General features: G+C 38.0%; 1 protein-coding gene across 4 annotated transcripts in view; it reads right to left on the bottom strand.

The window, feature by feature from the left end:
* ADK (adenosine kinase) overlaps positions 1-22,216 on the bottom strand; it is a 291,396-nt gene that overhangs the window by 194,738 nt on the left and 74,442 nt on the right. For all 4 annotated transcript variants that reach the window (XM_055797270.1, XM_055797275.1, XM_055797283.1 and 1 more), the window contains exon 4: positions 15,631-15,709. In XM_055797270.1, coding sequence (XP_055653245.1) covers positions 15,631-15,709 — 79 coding nt within the window. The remainder of the gene's footprint in view (positions 1-15,630; positions 15,710-22,216) is intronic.

Below are 22,216 nucleotides of genomic sequence, written 5' to 3'. Positions count from 1 at the left end.
TGAAAAACCAAGTACTAATCAAAAAGCCATCAGCTCTTCCTAAGCAGACTGTAAAAATAAAGAAGGAAAGCTTCTAGTGTACAGCACCCTGCCCTTGCACTCTGGGTCCCTCTGTGATAAGAGGAGAGGTATTTCTACCTTCCTGACAATAACCTGGAGCAGCTCCCTCGGAAAAAGGGACGCTTCCTTCTTAAGTTCAGAATGGGGATAACAGTAAGGAAAAGCAACAAGAAAGCTAGAGAATAAGGGAAGACTACAGAATCCTAAGCGGTACAGAGAGTTTCTGTTAGAGACCAAATCCAAAGCAAACACTTGCAGAGACCTGGGGGTGAAAAGGCCATTGCATGGAGTTTGTATCGGAAGCTATCAGAAGTTCCCAAACTAGCAAGCAAAACCATTAAAACATTGGCCTGTAAAGAACAGAACAGGGTGGGATTTGTTTTAAAACATTTTTATTTAATCTGCCTCACCCATGTGATTTTAAATCATAGTTTTAGAACTAGGAATATTTGGCATCTTTTGCATGCTCACAAAAAAAAAAAAAAAGCAGCAAGGAAGGGGGCTGTGGAAAAAGGAAGAGGTCATTTCTTGTTAGGCCAGACACACCATAAAAGAGAAGTTCAACTTCAATGGTCAGGCAGCAGTTCAGAGCATGAGTTAGAAACAAAGTTTTTGTGTCTTTGGTTGAACAGAAGATTTATTTTTTGTTGCTAGTCAAAACCCTGCTTTCAACTAAAAACATCCTGAAGACCAGACACTTCTTATGATGCTAGTAAAATGAGAAAAATCCGACAAGGACACAGGTCAGATGATGGGCAAATTCTCCCCCTCCTGCTACACCTTCTGGAAAAGATCAAAGAATAATTAAAACTCACCTTGATGGGACTAACAAAATAGTTCATCCATGTGTTTCAAAGAATGGATGGGGAAAATGAGAAGATGTAAAAGACAAACAGAGAACCCAAAATCCCATCTCACTCCATGTTGCAGTGAAAGAAAATAATTACCTGATACATGTTCTCGTTTGCTTGACTTGGAACATACTCAACTACTATACTTCAATATTTTTAATGAAGCATGCCGTGCCATTCTCCATTTTACAAGTGAAGCTGCTTTGGAATTTAATTATCAACCTTTCCACTGATTCTAAAATTTAACTTGTTCACAATATTTAACAAAAGGAAACGTGGATATCAAGCCTGTGCTGCCTCACCAACTGCTGCATCCAACTTCTTTTATTTGTTAAAAAACATTGGAGCTATTGACACAGGGGTCTCACGAACAGGTAACTTCATATGACCAGGGCAGCTACTTTTTAAGTACCCTACTTCTCAGGATCTTTAAACCTTTGAACCATATGTCAGAGTGAAATAAAATACCATCAAAAATCCGTCATACACAGAAGCTCACTTTTTTTTTATTTGCATATATATTCTGTATGTGTACAGCTTGGATTTTAAAACAGAAACCTACTTTATTTTTAGCAGGGCAGCTTTGAGTCATCTAGTCTAAAATTCTAGCACAGTTAGATTGTCACAGAAAAATCACACTTGGTCTACTTCACAGCAGCATTCCCAGCATAACGCTCAAATTTACATTATGTATGTAAATTCTAAAACTGTCATTGCTACAGCTTTTAAAATCATGTTAGTTCTTGTGAAAAAAATGTATTTGTCATACCTAAAGCCATCATGCATCCCTACCAGAAACTGGGTAGCAAAAAGAGAACATTTTCCTTGCATTCCTGCCAGCTTTCCCTTATTTTGTGACCCACCAGTCCTGGCTCATGCTAGATCACACTCTGGATCCTAGACCATGTTTAGTGCAAAAACAAGGCATGCAGTTTCTTACAGAGCCACTGCAAAGCATTTGAGAAGTAGATATATCTTCATCAATAGCGATGGCAAAACTGGATAGATTGCCCAGTTTAGAGGGTCATGGACTAACACGTAATAAAAAAAAAAAGCATTTTTTCTTTTAAAAAAAGATTCTTTTGAAGAATCTATGTAACTGAATATACAAATATTCAGACAAATGTTTATTTGAGACTAATTATTTGAGCATAATTCCTTTGACTTTGGTAGATGTGCTTTCCCTCACTTCTGTATGTCAAGACTCCTTCAAATCAATGACTCCCACTTCATTTTACTCTCTGGAACTGGTTCCTTCCGAGAAGGGAACAGAATGTAAAAGTTATTACAGGACTCCAGAACATCTCAAAGACCTGTCTCCTATGGGCACTAACACTGGACAACTGAACACACAATAACGTTTCAAAACAACTTTGAAAACCAGACTGTTAACGTATTGTAAAGCACGTAACTTTTTAAAAAAATGCTACTAATGCTATAATAATTCAGTTTAATGTTAAGGTATAATTATAACATGAGCGCATTCCTGCAGTGCTAACTTCTTTGCATTTTGAATATTTCAATTCAATCAAGTTTTGAACATAATGTCTGAAAAAGTTTCACAGTGACTTAAACAGGCAATCCTTAAACTTCTGGATTTGGTCTATCAAATGCATTACTATTTTTTCTCATTAATAAAAAAGAGGAGGGAGAAGAGATTGTTATAAGCAGCAGTATTTAACAAATTTTCACATCAGTTTTAAAAGGTAATACATATCACCACATTATCAAGATATCTGCACTCCACATATGACAACTGTTAGTAAAACTAAGTTGGGGATACAAGTTCTTCAGTTACTGTGATTAGACTAACGCTGAATATTGGACTACCTTGCTATTATCGTTACCTGCATTCATAAGCTGACGATGCAATAATCTTAGATCCAATTCACTCTCACAACAGGGCAGGAGCCCTTACAGACATAGCTGGACACCACTGATAACCATCCAGAGAGATTTCTGTAATGTGTGTCCTCTACAGAAGAAGAGCTGAATTTCTGGGCTCTCATCTAGGCACAGAGCTCCGATTTATGAGCAGGAACAGACTCTCATAGCAGACCTTAGTGGTGTTTAATCAGCAGGCTACCAATCCTTTTCCCAGGAACCCATGCCCTCATCACAGGAACAATTCAGTTGCTCGTGACATATCTGCTCAGCTACCACAACTGACAGCCTGGTAAATTGGAAAAAAAACCCTACCCAACAACGACACAAAACCCAACAACAACCACCCCCCAAAAAACCAAAGAGCACCTGTTTTCTCTTAGGATTTTGACCTGCAGGTTGCAGTCATTCAGCAGCTGTTACAGAACTGGCTGACCCATCTCGAGACCATAGCTGAGAGCTGCTGAGGCCACACAAGTTCGCTTTTTTGATCAGTCACATCCACTGCAGTCTCAACATGTACACAAAGTATTTTAAAAACTTGAACGACTCATAGTAACAATATTAAATAATTATGTAAACAAGTTTTCCTCTTTGCTTCATTAAGATTACTGTAGACTACGGAATTAATCCATAGTCACGCAAAATTTTTCCACATAAGATGTATGTAAAAGGCAGAAAATTCCAGCTCACCTCAGAGTCCCAGTGAGCTCTGAAAAATTGTCTTTAAAAAAAATAAAATAATTTTATTTTATGTACAAACAAAGAATATGAGCTCACTGTGATTCCATGTTGTATTTTTAGAAGACAAACTAACCAGCTTAATTAATCCTACAGCACATTTGTACCACTGTAACAACAGTGAAAGACAGACTTGTGTTCTTGGGGTTTACAAATATATCTCAACACACTATTGCTACCATTTACAGAACAAGAGTAATTAATTTTCTTGTATTAACTTATTTGTCAGACTGTAATGTCATGAAAAAACTCAGTATAATTGGTGCAGTCATTTCACTTTACGAAGATATCTGAATTTAACTCTTCTTACACCGACTAACATGTAATATAAAGTGTATCTTCTATTCAAAAATACTTTGCAATTCTAAAGTGCCTGCATCTAACTCTTGAAGATGTCTTAGCAAATCAGAGCAGCCTTCTCATTAGAAAAAAAGAAAATATAAAACTGTATGTGGAAGAAAACAAGCGCACTTGTTTTGTTTCCTAGGGCAAATATATAGCGATTTGGGGAAAAGAAATGCAAAAATACTTGAAACATTGTTCAGTTGGTCCCCAGAGCACAAGTCTTACGAGGAGCAGCTGAGGGAACTGCAGTTCTTTACCCTGGAGAAAAGGAGGCTCAGGGGGACCTTATTGCTCTCTACAACTATTTGAAAGGAGGCTGTGGTGAGGTAGGAGTCTGTCTCTTCTCCCAGGTAACAATCAACAGGACCAGAGGAAATGACCTCCAGTTGTGTCCCAGGAGGTTTACATTGGCTATTAGAAAAAAAGTGCTTCCTGGAAAGGGTGGCCAAGCACTGGCACAGGCTGCCCAGGGAGGCAGTGGAGTCACCATCCCTGGAGGTATCTAAAACATGCACAGATGCGGCACTTAGGGACATGGGTTAGTGGTGGGCTTGGCAGCCCTGGGCTAGCCATCGGACTTGATGGGTCTTTTGCAACCTAAATGTTTCTCTGATTTTCTGATTCTCTGGTTCTATGATACTGTGGCATGTGTGAGGATGGGGGAAGAGTCTACAGTAGATACCGTGAATAGCTAGGGAAAGTATGCAAAGCCTAGCTATTGCGCGTGCAGGACCCTTCCTCCACTCGCAAGTGAAAACCACCTCAGAGTTAAAAGCAACGTGCAAGCACGGTATTTGAAGTGAATACAAAAATGTCAGCTTTCAATGCTTTACCAGTTACAACACAATAAGAGACTAAGTGGAGCTGCTTCATATGTGTTTGTGCTTTAATATATCCAGAGTATAAAAGAGGTGTATTTTTCCTTTAAGGTCTTGTCATCGCTTTGAACAGACCTCCAGCACCATGGAGTAAATATTCTGGTAAATCTCCTACAGTTGTTTAAGACGGTAACAGGCCAAATCCATCCAAATACTGTTTTGAAGCAAGAGTAACTAAACTGTGAAACAACACATCAGTAAGGTCAAATTTTGGAAAGTTCTTTTCTTAAAAACACAGTACACACATATACCAATAATAAGAATACCTAACAGGCCAACTCTAATGGGTCAGGGTGCAAGTCAGCTACTGATGGCGTAATCCTAGGACAAGCCTCCCCTACCGAGAATTCACTGCATTTTCCCCTATCCTTTCTTTGAACCGAATAGCAGATAACGCCAGTCACTGCAAAGGCCAGTGGAACAGAGCCTGCTGATGTGATTGGTAAGGCAGTCCCACAGGTTCCTTTGAAACCATGGTCACGTTCCTAAAAGAAAAAGAAACCACCACTGTACTTCCTAATGAACCCATCAACTTAGCAGTCCTTACCCTTTCACATTCTTAAAAAGACTAGGTAAATTCCTACATTAAATGTCTGTTCTGATAAACCACTATTATCTCCACCACACACAAAGAGGAAAATGGACTCATTTTCTATATGGCTACAATACAAGTTAGCAGCAAAGTTAAATTCAGAACTCTGAAGTACAAAACCAGACATACGTGCCCTTGGATGCAGCACAAGTTATTGAAAGAGAGAAAAGAATGGTTTTAGGCAACGAACCTGAGAATATATGTAATAAATGTGCAAGGAAGTTACACTAATATATTTAAACTTTCTGAGGAAAGCACTAGGTCTCCAGAAATAGTATATTATAAAACCTGCATAGAGTTCTTAGCTAAGAGCAAAATTGTCAGCGGCCTTGTTGAGGGAAGAAAATTTTTTAAAAAAGTACACTTTCAACAGGAAGTATTCTAGAGATGTGCAAGAAACTCCTGTAACTTGGCATTTCAGATTTCCAGGGCAATTAACTCCCCACTGTATCACATCACTTAACACTAATTAATTGCTAAAGATGTAGTTATGTAACTTACTGAGCTGCTAAGGATAAAACAACTCCTGAGCTCCCAAGACTTGAGTGGCATGCCAAATTAATATCAATGAGGCACAGGGATTTCGCCTCTCTTCTGAGATTGCCAAATCAAGCAGTCATTCTCCTTCCAGTGTCAACTAATGGGAACAAGTCAAGTAAACGCCAGTCAACTGCTGGAGTGCCTCAGCCCACCGCGGCACGGACAGCCTCACGGAGCGAAGGGCTCTGAGCAAGTCCTATCGTCGCTCTGCGTACAAAAAGGTCAGAGGGTTCACAGCATGGCACACTTGGAACCGGGTCCCCTCAGTGTGGCTCCCTGATACCTCCAGCTGTTTATTTCTTCAGGATAAATCCCAGCCTGCACCAACTACTGTATTACCTAGGAACATCTTTATTTTCAGGATAAGTATAAATCAGGGCATGTGTTAATTAATTCCACTCATATACAGCATGGCTTATGACTTACAGGTGGCATTGGCTTGGGGAAAACAAAACCAAAAAACAATGAAGTTTGAGTCCTCTGACCCGGCTGGATATTAGCTTAGGGACAGAGCCCAAATCCCTTTGTTGCCTTTGAAAAAAACTAACAAATTTTTTACAGCTCCAAAAAATGGTGCTAACATAGCGAAACAGGCATGGAAGCTGAGTCAAGCAGCAGGCAGCTGAATTGCACTCCCAGGAACAGCCAACTGCTACCATTTATATAGTGCCTTCTGATTCCATGTGGGTGACTGATGTTTGATTACTCTGGAATATGGAAACAGTTTTTAATCATTTAAATAAATTACAATTTTGGATGGATGAACAGAGGCTGCATATGCACTCTGAAGCTCACTCAAAAAATACTGAGGAGAGAGTTTCAAGGTTCTGTCTGGATGAATTTAGGGGGAATGTGATCGTTCAACTCTTTTTACTGTTCTTCTAAAGGGCTTTAGATATGACATATTGCAAAGGCATTCTTCCCACAATCCTATTGATGTTGCTGGCTAGGGACAAAACCTGAAAAAACTAAGTGGATATGGTTCTGGTGCCTCAAACAGGCAAGTCCACTCAATTCCATACCGAAGCAATACACATGAGGGCATTTGTCTTGCAGTGCTTAACAGTTACCATCTGTCTCACAACACACTGCTGCAGACTAACAAAGGTGTAACCGCAACTGACTCATTTTCAAGAGGACAAATGTAGGGACCTGGCACGGGAGAATCTGAAAAAAGGCCACAGGCTCTTTGGAGCTTCATTTTCTGACCATCCTGATGTTTGTTACAAACTCTATTCCCAGGCCTATGAATATACACAGTGCTGTACACAGTTATTCCCGGTATGCAACCGGTACCAGTGTGCAGAAAAAGGCGTCACTATCGGTGACCTTGAAAAGGTAGGTCGTCCAGCACACTGCTGCATCATTGACTTTGAACGTCTGACTCATAGCCACAGAAGCAATGCATGGACCTCCTTCACAAGCACAAAAAAGCTTGAGAAGTACCCAGCTTTGTAACCTGGGGGAAATTTGCTTAAAATTTTGGAGAGTTTGCCATAATGACAAAGTGGTTTTGTTGCCTTTTTGAGCTGTTCCAGGTAGCTCTCAATAAGGCCTTGCAATTGATCTTAGGTTAGGCAGCAGAGTAAAAGGTCTAGCAATCTTCCCTAAGACTTTCAAAAAAATCTAGGCAGCTCTCAAACATTACAGAATTTCCCAGATATCTGTACCAATCGGCTTCAGCATTACACCAATTTCACAAGTTGCCTCAATAATTCTGAAGAGGAAAGGCTGGCTGTTCTGTCAGAAGCACGGCCACATCAGTGCAGTGTTTGACATAGGCTAATTTGGAACCACACATGAATGACAGAGTGCGCTTAAGAGAATCACTTAGGAAACCAATGCCACTGGGATGTGACGCTGTCTACCGTGACACTGTCAATGGGACATCATCTTCACAGTAGTGGAAATAGCCATGACTGTATCACCAGAAAGACAAACTGAAACAACGATTTTTGTCAGCACCAAGGCATATTTTGCTACTCTTTTGCCAAGTGCAACTCTCACTCATTAGGACTGGCCATAGCACTGGGGATAAATGTTTAAGAGATCCAGTTTAGTGGCTAGTAGCGTACAAAGTTTAGCAAGATACAGATAAGAATAATTTAGCTCTAAGTCCTAATTCTCTCTGTCTTACTTTCTTTTACACTGAATAGGTTTGAGAAGCAGGGATGTGCACTCGCAGGACAGCACATGGTGCCAGCATGGTCACAGACAGGAGACCACGCTGGTGGAATGCTACACCCGTGCGGCATGGCAGAACTATGCAGGAGCTGCCACAGAAGGAAACGCATCCCTCAGGATTGTTTTCTGGCAGAGAAGGTGAGCTATACTCCTAGATTTGTTAGACCATAACAAACAGAAAGTGTTTTAGAGATCTTTTTCATACTTTTTTCTTGAAAGCTGGATTGAACTATTGAAAATATTGGAAACACATGTTAGCTGGGGCCACCAAGCCCATCTCTGAGTAGGGGGATGTAATGAAGCTGCTTAAGAAATATCAAGCATAAGGCCAAAACTAACTCAGAGGAATGTAACATTCCAACCCAAACGGTTCGGAGAGCACAGAGCCTACCTCTTTTGACATAAGTGACCTACATCCTTCTGGTCAACAGAAAGATATAGAGCTAAATGTTCTCTGCTTCACTAAGGAGGAGGAAGAAGCTGTTTAGAGAATTTGCTTGCACCTTCTGGGAGCCCTATTGCAGAAACAGTCTTTGGAGAACTCTATTTGTGGCATAAGTGAGTTCAAGTACACAATAAATAGAACAGAGAACACTTCTAGTTGATGGCATGATGGATTCCTAAAACCATGACAGCTCCCGCAAAGTTGCGCCCCCGTCACACAATTGAGAGTATGCTTGGGGTGACCTCACTGATAACTTCATCATTACCTCTCTCCCAGTTATGCATATCCGATACATTCTGAGGCTTGATTCCCAACCAAGCCTTTCTTCCTGCTATGCCTCAGTCTAATCAATTGTATAGGACTAATCCAGGTATTTACAGAAATGAAGAAAAGATTAAATTCATTTGTTATATGCCCGTTTATCTAGTATGATACAAAAGTGAGGAGGAAATCGCTAAATGACTGAACACTCGAGCTAATGTGTGATGAACTTTGTACATTACTTACAATAAGTAATGTTTAGCCAAGGGTACTACTTTGCAAATACATACAAACTTAATTTTAAAAGCATGGAAGCAGTTGCAATGAAGCTAGTTATATGTTTACAAGAGTATAGCCTATATTCTTTTAAAAAAATGCAGTTCTGCCTCCAACTATTTTTTCATAGATAGATTTTTAATTTTACACACTATTTTTGGATTAAGCATGGCATGACCCAGTAGACACATATGTTTAATATAAACCCAAGGTTTGACTAATTACTCACATAACAAATAGTGGAGATTTAAAACACATCGAAGCCTTCAGCACATATCATTTTTTATAAACAAGCATGAGTCTGTTCATTTTTCAAAATTAAATTTTTCAAACTTGTCAGTTGATTAGAATGCTAAAAAGCACAATCACTTTGGATTAACAGATCAAGTTAATCATCACTGAAGAATAAAAATTGGGATGAAGTTACAAGCCTTAGAAATATAGGCTGATACTGGTAAAGTGACACACTTCCCTGATGTACAGAAGACTCAAACTCAAATGCTCAACATAATTTAGCATCCTATTATTCTCTCTTAGTGTTATACCTCATTTAAAAGTCATTCAAATCAACACGCTATTAAGAGTAAATAATCACACTAATTTAAAACCAAGCTTCTTTAAAAGTACCTAACAACTGTATGTAGACTTTCTGCAAAAAAAGTTGCAGAACCACAGAAAACCAAGAGCTTACAAAGAAATCAGGGAGTCATTATGATTTTCTGAGGTGGGTATTATAAAAACATTATTGTGAATTCCCAAGAGTATCTATATGAAAGCTTCCTGAGAATTTTAACTTATGTTTTCCCCTTATCTGCCAGTGCTACAAATTCAACTTGAAATGTGCCAAGCTACATTCTTCCAAGTTCACACAGCATCACTAGTAATAAAATGTGTGTAATGAGAATTTCACAATTCTTCTGAGGAAGAACAAACAATAGTATACAGCACGCCCTAACTGCTAAGTTGGATCCACAGCAATAGCGGAATTATGAGAATGAAAATCAGCTATTAAGGAACTGCGCATAAACCAAAAGCACCCATTCTTGGGATGAAGAATGTGGCAATCCTTATATGCACTTCCAGAAAAACAAGAATGTGCAGTTTGTTGCCAAGGTTGTGTTGTTTAAAATCCAGTTTATAAATTCTATCCAGTTAGACTCGAAATCCAGCACCTGAGTTAGAAAGATAAAATTCAAAAGATTACTACTTGCAGTTATAACCTCAGCACTCCAATGTCAAAATAAACACTGACAAAAACCATGCAAATATGGCCTGGTTAGCAATACTTGCCCTGTCTACACATTGAAGTTACTTGTTTTAAAGTAACAAGCCCTATTAAAAGATTCAGATTATTTTTTCCTTCCAGATCAATGTCTGTTGTCAGACAGGCACACTCTTAATTAAAATTACTGAGGGAAGCTGATAAGTAGTAAAATACTGTCTTCACAAATCTGAATTTAGTTTGTTGGCAGAACTCTAAAACAATACATTATTTATGAACTGCATGCAGTTACATGTATGCATATTTTACAGATTTAATATAATGGATCCAATCATTTGGAGGGATTGCAAGAGCTCAGATTAAAGCAAGATGTCACATATCATATTAGATACAAAGCCAAAATTTAATGAGACAAGTAAAGGTCAGAGCAGCACACTGCAGTTTCCATTTGATAGCCACACTCTTCTTGTTCTTAAGCAAGCATTATAACTTCAATTTTAAACACAAATCAAAACTAAAAGTTAGTGTAAAAGGATAAACCTAATGCCAAGATCACCAAAGCAAACAGGAAAGTTCAACTTCAGTTTCCTTTCTAGAACCTAAAGGATTGCAATTCAGTTCATCATCTCTAGTCCTCACTTTCTTAAGTATTATCAAGCAATTTTCAGTGAATAACGCCTGGTTAATTACAGCTTGATCCAGCAAAGTTATTAACAGTCCCTACTGGTGGCTTAAGGAAAAAAACAAAAAAAACCAACCAAAAAAAAACCCCAACCAAAAAAAAGGACAAACTGTGGCTAACAGTAACATACCACCCCTGGAAGCCTATTGCCTGCATTTTTACCGATAATCTGGACTCCAACTGCTTTCTGTGTTGTACTGCACTCAGGGCAGCCCTTTACCACTATTCCTCCTCCCCTCTCCCCATTCTTTACGGTCTGTCTCTACCTTTCCACTCAATATTTCAGTAAGACTTCTCCTTAAGGCCTTAAAAGTACTCAATCTTTTCTGGTTAGCCATCTTGTCTTTTCCAGGTGAACAAATTTACACCCAAGAAAGATCAGATGGACATAGAAAAGCAGATTGGTCAGGAAGAAACAAGGACAGGACAGTGAGGGATGAAGAATCAGAGCAACATCAGGATTTTTATACTTTTTTTTTTTTTTAATTTCCAGAGTACTTATTTCCCATCCTCTCAGTTTTGTCTTTTCCCTCACATGCTTTTTGGTCTCCACTTTCTTCACTTCTGTCTTTATTCTTCTGCTAATATGAATTAGTATTTCCAAGATGTAATTTGCTGTTAATTTCAACTCATTAAGGAATGACTAAACTGCAACCTCATTTATTTCATGCTTTCCATTTTTATGCCCATTACTGTCATTTCTAGAATACATCAATCACTTTGCCACCCTCTACCCCCCCTTCACCATAACAAGTGTTGGGTCAAGCCAAAAGAATTTTGACTTTCTCACTCTTTACAGATCAGTATATGTTCAAACAACTTCAGAATCCCAGAGACCTTGAACGTAAACATCTATCTCACTGGCTTTAGTTCTGCTCTTCATTACTTTTATATTGCCCTTGGTACTCCCTTTCACCATTGTCAGGTATTTTTTAAAAAAATATTATTGTACTTATAAAAACACTTACATAACGCACTTCAGAAAATAAGTGTGCTAGTTTTGGCCGGGTGTGATATTTCTGGGTTTCTGCCCCTTCATCATTTATCTTCCATGCTCTCAATTCTTATTCTAACAGTCTTCTCTATTTCTTTTGCAACAGAACAGTTTCTCATTTGCTCCCTCCTTTCCTTCTACAGAGCTTTCATTCTAATGTATGTTTTCACTTCACTTCTGTATGTCATTTTGCAAAAACGTGCCTTCTCCATTGTACATCAGAAGCATTTCTAAAAAAAAAAACCAACCAAAACAACCTTTCTGTTGTCTCTGATCTGTCCAGATCTTTTTCTGACCCTGCTGAGACACCCTGTCCTCAGCTCCCACTTTGGGCAGGCAACATTCAGCTTTTTGATTCTCAAAATGCTCTCCAACCATCATTCACTCCTGCAGTGTGAACACACACTCTACTTCAGCTCTGCTGCAAGACAACATTGAAAAAATACCAAGATTCCCTTTAGTGTCTTACCTGCCAAATCCTTCCTTCAAGGCTGTTCTTCAGATCTTCCCTTTTTGTTAACACACTAGGAAAAAAAATACCTAATTCTATGCTTCACAGCTTGACAGCAATACTGGTTAATTATTTGTGAACTTCTAAATTCTTCATCTCCTTAGTTGATGCTGCTTTAAATTTTCATTCCAAGTTTTCTTCATAATTCAGAGCTTCTTCCTATTGCCTCTTTCTGTGATTAACATCTCAAATATCTCACACATGATAAATACAGTATTTGTAACACTCCTTCCCCCCCCCCCCCCCCCCCCCCTTTTTGTTTGTTTTGTTTAAGAAGCTAGCTTATCCTTTTCAGGAACAGAGAGCATCTTTCTTGAATAGCTCTCACTATCTTTACAGATACAAAAAAATATCCATAATATATGACTATGTACACCAGAAGCGATCATCACCATACATGCAAGCAAGCATATGATGGTTTCATTTTTCCTTTTTAAACACATTATATACTGTGAGTTTCCCCACCCATTTTGCCTTTGGGTATTTTTGTTCAACAGTGTTGCCTTTCTGACCCTTAAAGCAGCAGACTATTTGTAACAAACAATTCAATGACGATTGGAGCTGCTCCTTAAATTCTTTCTTTTTTTTTATTCCTATCATTTTTACTAATTGCTCTCCAATTTTCCTACCACACTCCTTAAGAATATTATTCCTGCTCAGAAATGAACTTCTAAAACAGCAATTGCCAGACTTCAGAGGCCATTTGTTCATTTCCAGCCACTCTACACAGCTGTATTCCACTGCCATCAGGCTTCCAAGGATTCTTTTTTTATCATGCCATTATTTCTCATCAACTTCCAAACAGCTGAACTAAACTTCTTTAGTTTACCTCTCAGTTTTTAGCATACTTCAAGTTTTTCCCATAAAGTAACAGAAGCTGAAAAAATAAGAGCTGTATTCTTAGGATTTCTTCCCCACATGTCTTCTTGCAAAGAATCCACATCCACTTCGAATGTGGCTATCTCAGAGCTCTGAAATTCATTGGTCCTTTACTTCTCAACCACCAGTCAGGCTTCCTGAATCTGACTTTGCTACTTCCCATTACTTTCAACAAATAAAGATACATTTAAATTATTCAGATCTAAGATTACTTACACACTCATTCTCTCCAATAAGCCAATGAATATTGCTGCAAAAATTCTTCCAGAATGTCTAGTTTAATTTTTGGTTACATTTAAACTATTTTTTCTTATCCTCACATTTTTTTCTTCTGCTAAAGTTTCTTTTAAAATACCCAGAATTGTCTGGGTTTTTTTCTTCCCGCTCTCTCTCACCCTCCCATCTCTGGTTTTAAAGCCTCTTAGTGATGTTATGTTATTCATGCACAACTGTTTGAAGTTTCAATCTTGTTTGAGACAAAAACTAAGAGATGACAACCCTTCTGGAGACAAATACAATTCCAGATGGCAACTGGAGCTGAATGAGCTCCCAACTCAGAGCCAAGGTAAAGGAAAAGTTCACTGACAAAACCCAATTGGTCTAAGAAAGGAGCGCTGACACTGAAACCCCTACATTTCATTGATTTAAGTTTCATCTGTTTTCATTGACTTATATAAGTTCTGGGTATTTCATAGAAGAATTCATTAACAAGACCCGGACTGATAAGTTCAGAGAGCTAAGTATGAGGCACAGTTTACTAATAAATTATTAGCTGATGCCAAAGAGGTCACTTCAAAGAAAGCTGGAAACAAAATCCTAGGCTCTTCGAGTACTTCGAAATTTAGAAACTCTGATTTTACCAAATGCATTTCCTACTAAGACATCCTCAATCTAGATGCAGGAATGGAAGTAGACTTTCATGCCTCTGAATTAATTCACAGTTGCCGAACTCCATCCAGAATGTCGACCTCTAATCAGCTGTCACGGAAAAGACAGCACCTCTACACCAGCCCCACAGGTTAAGCAACAGTCATACTGACACAGCAAGAACCCATTAACTTCAGCTCTCCTGATGCGGAGGGTTTGGTTTTTTTTTTTTAAGTATCAGAAGCAAAAAAATTGGCTTGACCACATCGTAAAAAAGACAAACACCAACCAAACCAAAAAGCTCTGAAAGCTGTCTGTATTTAAAAAACATAACCCTTTATGAATTAGAATGGTATGTACACTTTAAACACATGCAACTTAGATTTCTCTTTGTTGTCAAATATTTTTATCAGAAATATTTTCAAGACATTTGTGGTTTCAGAAAATGAACACCTTAGTAAAGAAGCAGCAACTATTTTATACCAAGGAGCAACAATTATTACTATAATGAATTCTTCCTTTTTATTGGCAGGGCAACCTTTGTTAAATTGAAACTTAATTTATTCCAAATGTGCATTTAATGCTATCTGGCAGTAAGTTTTAATTATATAGGAAGTTTGGAGGTTTATAAGCTTTTTGTTAATGATCCTGGCTTATTAATACAGTTTGTATATTTTTATTTATAGGATTTGTACATCTGTCACATCTAAAAATACATACACAGAAACATGCTTAAGAGTACTGTTACAAAAGCCTGCTTCAGTTATAGAAAAGCTCATATACCTGAAACCCCATTCATCATTACTGTAGCCAGAAACATTACCCTAGTATTAAAAAAAAGTTTTACATTACAATTGCTAATGGACAAACTTTCAAGGTCTTACAGAAGAAATGTGGTTAGAATCAGAGAATGACGCAGGGACCTCTGCAGGTCTCTAGTCCAACCACCACTCAAAGCACGGCCAGCCTCAAATTTAGATCCCGTCACCCAAAGAGACTCACCCTGGTAAGATGCAAAAATCTCCAAGCACAGAGATTCAGCAACTTCTCTGTTTAACCATTCTTACCGTAACTTTTTTCTCCTCCCTGGAAGACTCTTAACACCAGCTAGGGATCCTGTCCTTGCCTCTTATCCTTCTGCCGTAACCTTTGACAAAAGCCTGGCCCAGTCTTCCTTAAAACCCTCCTTTTCACTCCTAGGTACACTGTAGTTGTAACTATAACCTTAACAGAAAGCGTGGGAGAAGAATAAAGAGCACAACTTCAAAATAAATCATGTCAAAAAAACCAAGCATAGGCTAAGCAACAGAATCACCCACTCAGTAGTGCTCATGACAAATACAGACAGTACAGAGCATGAAGTTGATTCAAACTCAACACTACAAATTATCAATAATTCTTTTTAAGGAAGAACAAACCTGGGCCACTTTAACGGAATTTTGAGTTGAACCACCAGCATGATATTCTACTTTGAACTTTTTCACAAGTTCTTCAAATCTGTTAAAAAAAAAGTTGAAGAAAAAAGTTAAAACTCTACAATTTATTTTTTTTTTCAAATGCAGACATGAACATCAGAAGTAGATGACAACATGTTATTTGAAAAGAAGAAATTCAGATACACTAGCTGTTACACATGGTGCAAGCTGAGAACATCTATTCAGATTTTGTCCAAATTACAAAGCAAAGTGTGACGTCAACTGGAATCCTTCACCTTAAAGTTGAAAGGGGAGTAAGTAACTGGGAAAACCCATTATCTGAAGGATTAGTTTGATTGAAATTAACTGTTTACATTGATAAAATACATACTTGAAGAAAAATTATACCAATAAAGACATTCAGATACTTACTCCAACTCATTAAAGCTAGAAACAGAATGTAAAATTAAGTGAGAAGATTGAGGAGATCTGGTGTCTATTTCAAAATTAACTTGACCCAAACAACGGTGCTACGTTTTAAGTTTTCATATGAAACAGTACGTTTTGAAAGGTGAAGAACTTCTATGAAAAAATCTACTAGTATCTGGGAAAATCTGATAACAGAAAAGCCAAGCGTTTCTAGATGAGCTTTCAAATCCTTCAAGTCATACTACTACGAAAACATAGCATTTTCTGATGACATGCAGTAGTACATTATTACATTTGAAGGTTAAAACAAGTACTTAATTTTAACAGAAGTATCTACCCTCACATTTCAGGTCAAACTTTAGGGTTAAGACCCAGATATAAGACATTCTTCCTTGTGTAGGATAATGTTTGGCATCTCTGATGACAGTACCCCAACAGCTTAAGACCCGGCGTTCCCTCCAGCCACAGGCTGCAGAAAAGGGCAGTATCACACAACAGGCGACGAGAACGAGGAGGGGTGAAGGCTGCGAGGAGGCTGCGCACAAGTACTGCATCGTGCCTTTAAGTTCTAAGCACACGTCAAAATGAGTGGGTTGAACAGCAGGATTAATAACCTCAAAAGACATTATATTCAGAAGGACGGACTCCAGCAGGCAAGTTAAAATGTTTACTGTAAAATATGTTTGCACATTTGAGGCTCAAAATGACCTCAAGGTCAACCCTAATTAATAGCAAAGACTTGCCCTTAAGGTCTATTAACTTTAGATGTTTACCTTTAACAAATGAAGCTTGCCCAGTCAGATGTATTTCGACATATTTTATTTACCTTTAGCATCTTCTAAAAGATGATTGACACAACTTTATTTTAGACATGGTGAAAAATGAACACTATCTGCTGCCTTACCCTTCTCTCCCCTTCACAGCCCCAGTCTCCTTGTAGTACATGAACAACTGCTTTGAGGATAGATTTGTCAAATAATGACTAGTTTGTTTAAAAGGTTTTGATTTTCAAGACCGTGTTACTAATAAGAGCATTTTTATTTCTGCAGTACTTTTCATTTAATAACGAGCTACTCACCTTAGCAAACTACCTATGGGCAGACAATTAGAAAGAAGCAAGAACTAAATTACTACATGTGCTTTTCACAGTTATACACACTACTAATTATCCACCAATTCCATGTCAAGCAATTGAAACCTCAAATGATAGCAAGTAGCTGAGAGTGGGGAAAAAAATAACCAAAAGCAACAGGTCTCCTCACAATTGCTTCTCAAGCAGAGACATACAAACTGTCATAAACCAATTAAGTATTTGGCAACATTTTTTTTCTTTAATGGACATGTTACCTTTTCAATCAATTTGAGTGTGTACTGCCCAAATCATATGGTTATTTTTTTATTCTTGTATATCTACATGGATACCGATATTTTAATTCCTTTGCCTAAAGACCTTTGATGTTTCTCGGCCCATATTATTTAATGGCATGTTAAACCTTGTGAAGTTAAGATACTGTAGTTCATCACCTATGTTAGCTCTAAATCTGGATGAGTATGTGTTTAAATACTGATCTGGTGGTTTGAATGATAAAATAGGTGGTATTTGAATTTTGGGAAAAAAGTTGGAAACAACCTTGAAATACTGTCTGCATTATGAAGATTTCAAGGTGACAGCTATGTAACCTCAGAAATAATCCGAACAAATTACTTGACAATTACTTGACAGAATAAGACAAGCAATGGCAATAGACTTTCACTATTTCACACTGAACACTAGAAGACCTAACTTATTTTCTTTGAATTAAGATAATAAACTCCACACCTCCAAAGTTCTCTTACAGAAAACAGAAAAAGAGCTTGTACAAATGAAAGTAATTTTTGCTAGTCATTTTCTATGACACATCAAAAGGATGATATAAATTGCATGTTGTTTTAATTCACAAGAGCCTGAAAACCAAGTTGTATCAAGAATGACCTCAAAATAAAGAGTGCCAATAGCTTTTTATCTTAAGATGATGAACAGTTAGATGGACATTTTTCAAAATGTCAGCAGATGGCACACGCAGTGTAGGAACACTGACTTTGTCACTGTCTGCCATATGTCTGACCTGCAAAGAGAAGACACTACCATCCTAGCATGCCTCAAACGTGGTATTTGCTTTTGCAAAACTCTCTATTTTAAGGAAGTTCAACCACAGAAACTGCTCTGAGGCCTGGGCATGCTAAACAGAGCTTCTGTGTATGCTTCAGGACTAAGCTGTTATCACACTTTGGATAATTCAAGAAAATTAGAACCTTATGAGCAAGACTGATTAATATTTTTGTTTCACGTTCCGCAATTGTTGGCCTTTCTCTGAGTATTTTTTAAGGCTGTGCTGTATCTGAGAACTGTGACCTTTCTCCTGACCTAGCAATATACCATTACCTTAAATAACGGAATAATAAATCCCACTATCAGCACCATATAGAGGGGCCCCTATTTTTGGTACGATGAATTTGTTCACCACATTACAGCATATTTTAACAAAAACAAGTTTGCATTTGCAGCAGCATATGTTTTCAGCTGTGATCCTGCTGATCAACTCTAGCACTGACCAAAGAGGGTATGTTAATGTTTTGCTCAATTATACTAAAGGCAATAACACTTGTCAGTTGCTTTCTTTTTCCCCCCTCCCCTTTTTAAAAAAAGGGTTGACTCCTTATTGAACTTGATACTTGAAGGTGAGCCTTTTCAGTAGCTTCACTTTTGACAGAATTAATGGCTATCAGAATAAAACAGAAAGGGGTAATGGAAGAAGCTACTATATAAAGAATACAAACAAGAATGACAATAATGTTTTTATGGTTTTGGGTTGGTTTTTTTAAACAAAATACACCTCGTTACATGACAGGAGGTAGAGGCTTATTTTTTAGAGGCACAGACTCCTCTCACGTATGCCACACCGTTACCTCAAACGGGAGAGCACTGTTAGCATTTCCCCCCAGTATTATCACTGCTGACAATTTCACCACCCTGTTTGTCACTCAAACCATTCATAACATAAGCATCACTACGCATCTCCTCTGTACCAAACGATGTTTAAACCTTACACTGTTCTTCCTCGTAGCACATCTTAAAAAGCACAATTTACTGTGCTATACAGATCCCTGCAAAGCACTACGCTGCTGAACATACCATCCTTCATTTGGTACATTCAGATTTACAACAGCCTCTGGGCACAAAGCAGTCAATAAAACCACCTTTTCTCTCACTAACCCATGGTATCATCCAATGTCCAGTTACTAGAATTTTCCATGAAAATTAGCAAATCTGCTTTTAATCTTCCATCAAACTATCTTTCAGCATAACATCTACAGAAAGTCATCAGCAAGGCTGTGCGATTTCCCAAGGCTATTCTCCAGCCTAACGACTGGGGCAACTCTCTCCTGGATCAATACCCATCTCTCATAACTCACTTTTACACACAAAATCTGAGGCTTTTTGGAGCTGGGACTATCTTGTTCTACATTACAGAGCAACAAGTACAGCCATGTTTGGCTCACCATGGTTTCAAAACCAAACTGACAACAAAAATAAGCACATAAAACACTCCCTAAAACTGAAGGCAGACAACGTAAGGCAATGGAGCTAGAGAAAGGAAAACTAACGCAATTCAAGTAATGCTGTTAAGTTTTTAGACACAATTTATATTGGACTACAAAGTAACTCCTGAAGAGCAAAATGGCCACAGAATATACCCAACATTTAGCTGTCTTATATAGAGCGCACACCACGAAAATACACTTCTGACGCATTTGTCAGAAGCTACTTATCTGCACCAAGTAGAGAAAGGTAATCTCTTGTTTTTCAGCAGGGTGTGTTGCCCTGGATATCTTTTGATGTATCTGCTTATTACCCAAGATGCACTCAATAGCATACATCAGCAGGGAGCTACACTTTAAAAAAATCAGCTGCCAAAAACAGCTAGAGAGGAGAGAAAAAATTATTTTTGCCCTTTTTGCTTTTGTATGCCAGATATTGACAGCCAGAATGTAAGACAAAAATCTGGTTATTTTGTACCATAATATTAGAGCATTTCCAACGGATTGTACATTTTTGTTTGGTGTTATAAAAATCTGTGAAAACACTAAGACAGGAACCTCTTAATCAACAAAAGGTTGCTAACCGCACATGAGGCTGTAACTTCTTTTTCTTTGGAAGGAAGTTGGGGCTGGGCAGGCAGCCTTTGTTGATACCCCTAGAGAGGATGGCAGACTAGGATTTGGTATGTTTTCCAGCTACTGGATGAATTTTAATTAGATTTTAATTACAAATCATAATTAATGGTGATTCTGACACCTTTCCTAGATATTTATTTTTACTTGCAAGAACTAGTCATATTAAGACACGACAATAGCTTAAGTGTTCAGCTGTGAGGAGAACCAGACTAATACACTGGCAGTTAGATGTCTGATCCATTTAATTGCTGTTTTTTACACCTACCTAAGTCTTCAAATTAAGTAACCTGTGTCAGAATATCTATGAAATCACTCCATAAATTACAGAAAAAAACGCACCACCCATGAGGAGACAGTGAGCATCGTATCATATAACCTGTTTTAATAATACTAAAAGCTCAGTAACACTACCAAAAGAAATACCAAATGTTATTCCTTTTTTTTTTTTTTTTTTTTTTTTAAATACCCTCAAGGAATAAATCAACACAAACAACTAAATAATGCCAAACCTCCATCCTGATTGTTTCACAGGGCACGGCAGAAGTAGTTATGCATACATCTGGACAAGCCTGTCATCTGTCACATTCTCAGTTTCATCGCAGCCTGGGCCGGTGCCAGAACAAGGCAGGCAGCCACACCACCAGGCAGATGGGGCACACGTTGGAGGGAGACGGCCTCCCCAGGTCAGCGTTAGCAGGCAAGCTGAAGCCCTCAGAATTTGTTCCTAAGTAAAATCTAGTTCAGATTTAAGGAAAACCCGTAGTCTCAAGATGCAAACGTTATAATTAAAGCACAGGGTATTATTTTGCAACAGAAGTAAAAGGGGAAATACTTTAGGACAAAACCCGTGTGTTAGAAGAAAAGTAATTCATATTTTTAGCTCTGAAGGTGTACCTAATTTACCTAAATTGTACAACTTTGTGTTCAAAGTTCAAGCCCTAGAAAGGGTAGTTATATATATGAACTACTTCATCCCTAGTCTTTGACATATAACCAATTAAGATTGAGATGCAGATATAATTGGTTGTTCTTACTTAAAATTGGGACCCCAAAGAGCAAAAATACTGCCTTTTAGAAGGTACACTCACAGAGGTACAGGAGAAAACTTTTAACAGCTGCTTGGCAATGACTGACTTTATGCAGAGCTAGCTCTTCTCCTTATTAGCTTGGCACAGAATTAAAGAGTTGGGAAAGGGTAGGGGAGTAGAGGGGAAGAATGAAACATGCTAAAAAGGAAGTATTGGAGACAGGTTAGCAGTACAGACGTAACACAACAGAAAGCTAAATGTGTTAGGAATATGATTGCTACAATTTAATACAGCACATTATCATATTTTTCCTCTTTTATTTACTAGAGTTCAGAAAGCAGTGACTCTCCGTGGAAGTATTTACTGCTACAAACCAGAATTTCACATCAAGTATTTTCCTAATCACCTCATCCAAACAAACAGCAAATGAGAAAAGCCAATAATTCCAACCAGGTTAGGATTATGAGTACCAAATGTTAATATATGAAAGAAGGAAAAAAATGCATAAGCAAATTGCAAGATTCATAGCTTTGAAATATTTTACCACAAGTGAGGTTGAAAAAAAAAAAAATGCACTTAAATGTCAGTTTGATAAAAGCCAAAAGAACATTTTCCACATGTGTTTGCATTTAGGCATATTGAAACAAGATGGAAAAAGTAACAGTCATTCAAATGTAAGGTTAAAACATCAGCTCTTAAGGATCATGATTTAAAGAAATTTCTCAAAGTAATTTTTTTTCTTTCCTCAGCAAAGAGTCAAGCAAATTTACGCAAGTGTTCTTGAAAAGCCCCCTTTATTCCGGATTATCTGGTTGTCTTCCTCCCCTACATTATCTCAAAAACGTACAAGATAACACTCAGAAGCACTGCCCACCACAAGGCAAGTATTTCTGTCGATATTCTGAAATGCTGTAGGA

The sequence above is a fragment of the Falco peregrinus genome, chromosome 1 (genome assembly GCF_023634155.1).
Source record: "Falco peregrinus isolate bFalPer1 chromosome 1, bFalPer1.pri, whole genome shotgun sequence".
NCBI lineage: Eukaryota > Metazoa > Chordata > Aves > Falconiformes > Falconidae > Falco > Falco peregrinus.
The sequence above is the reverse complement of the archived record's forward strand: the minus strand, read 5'-3'. Positions and strand labels throughout refer to the sequence as shown.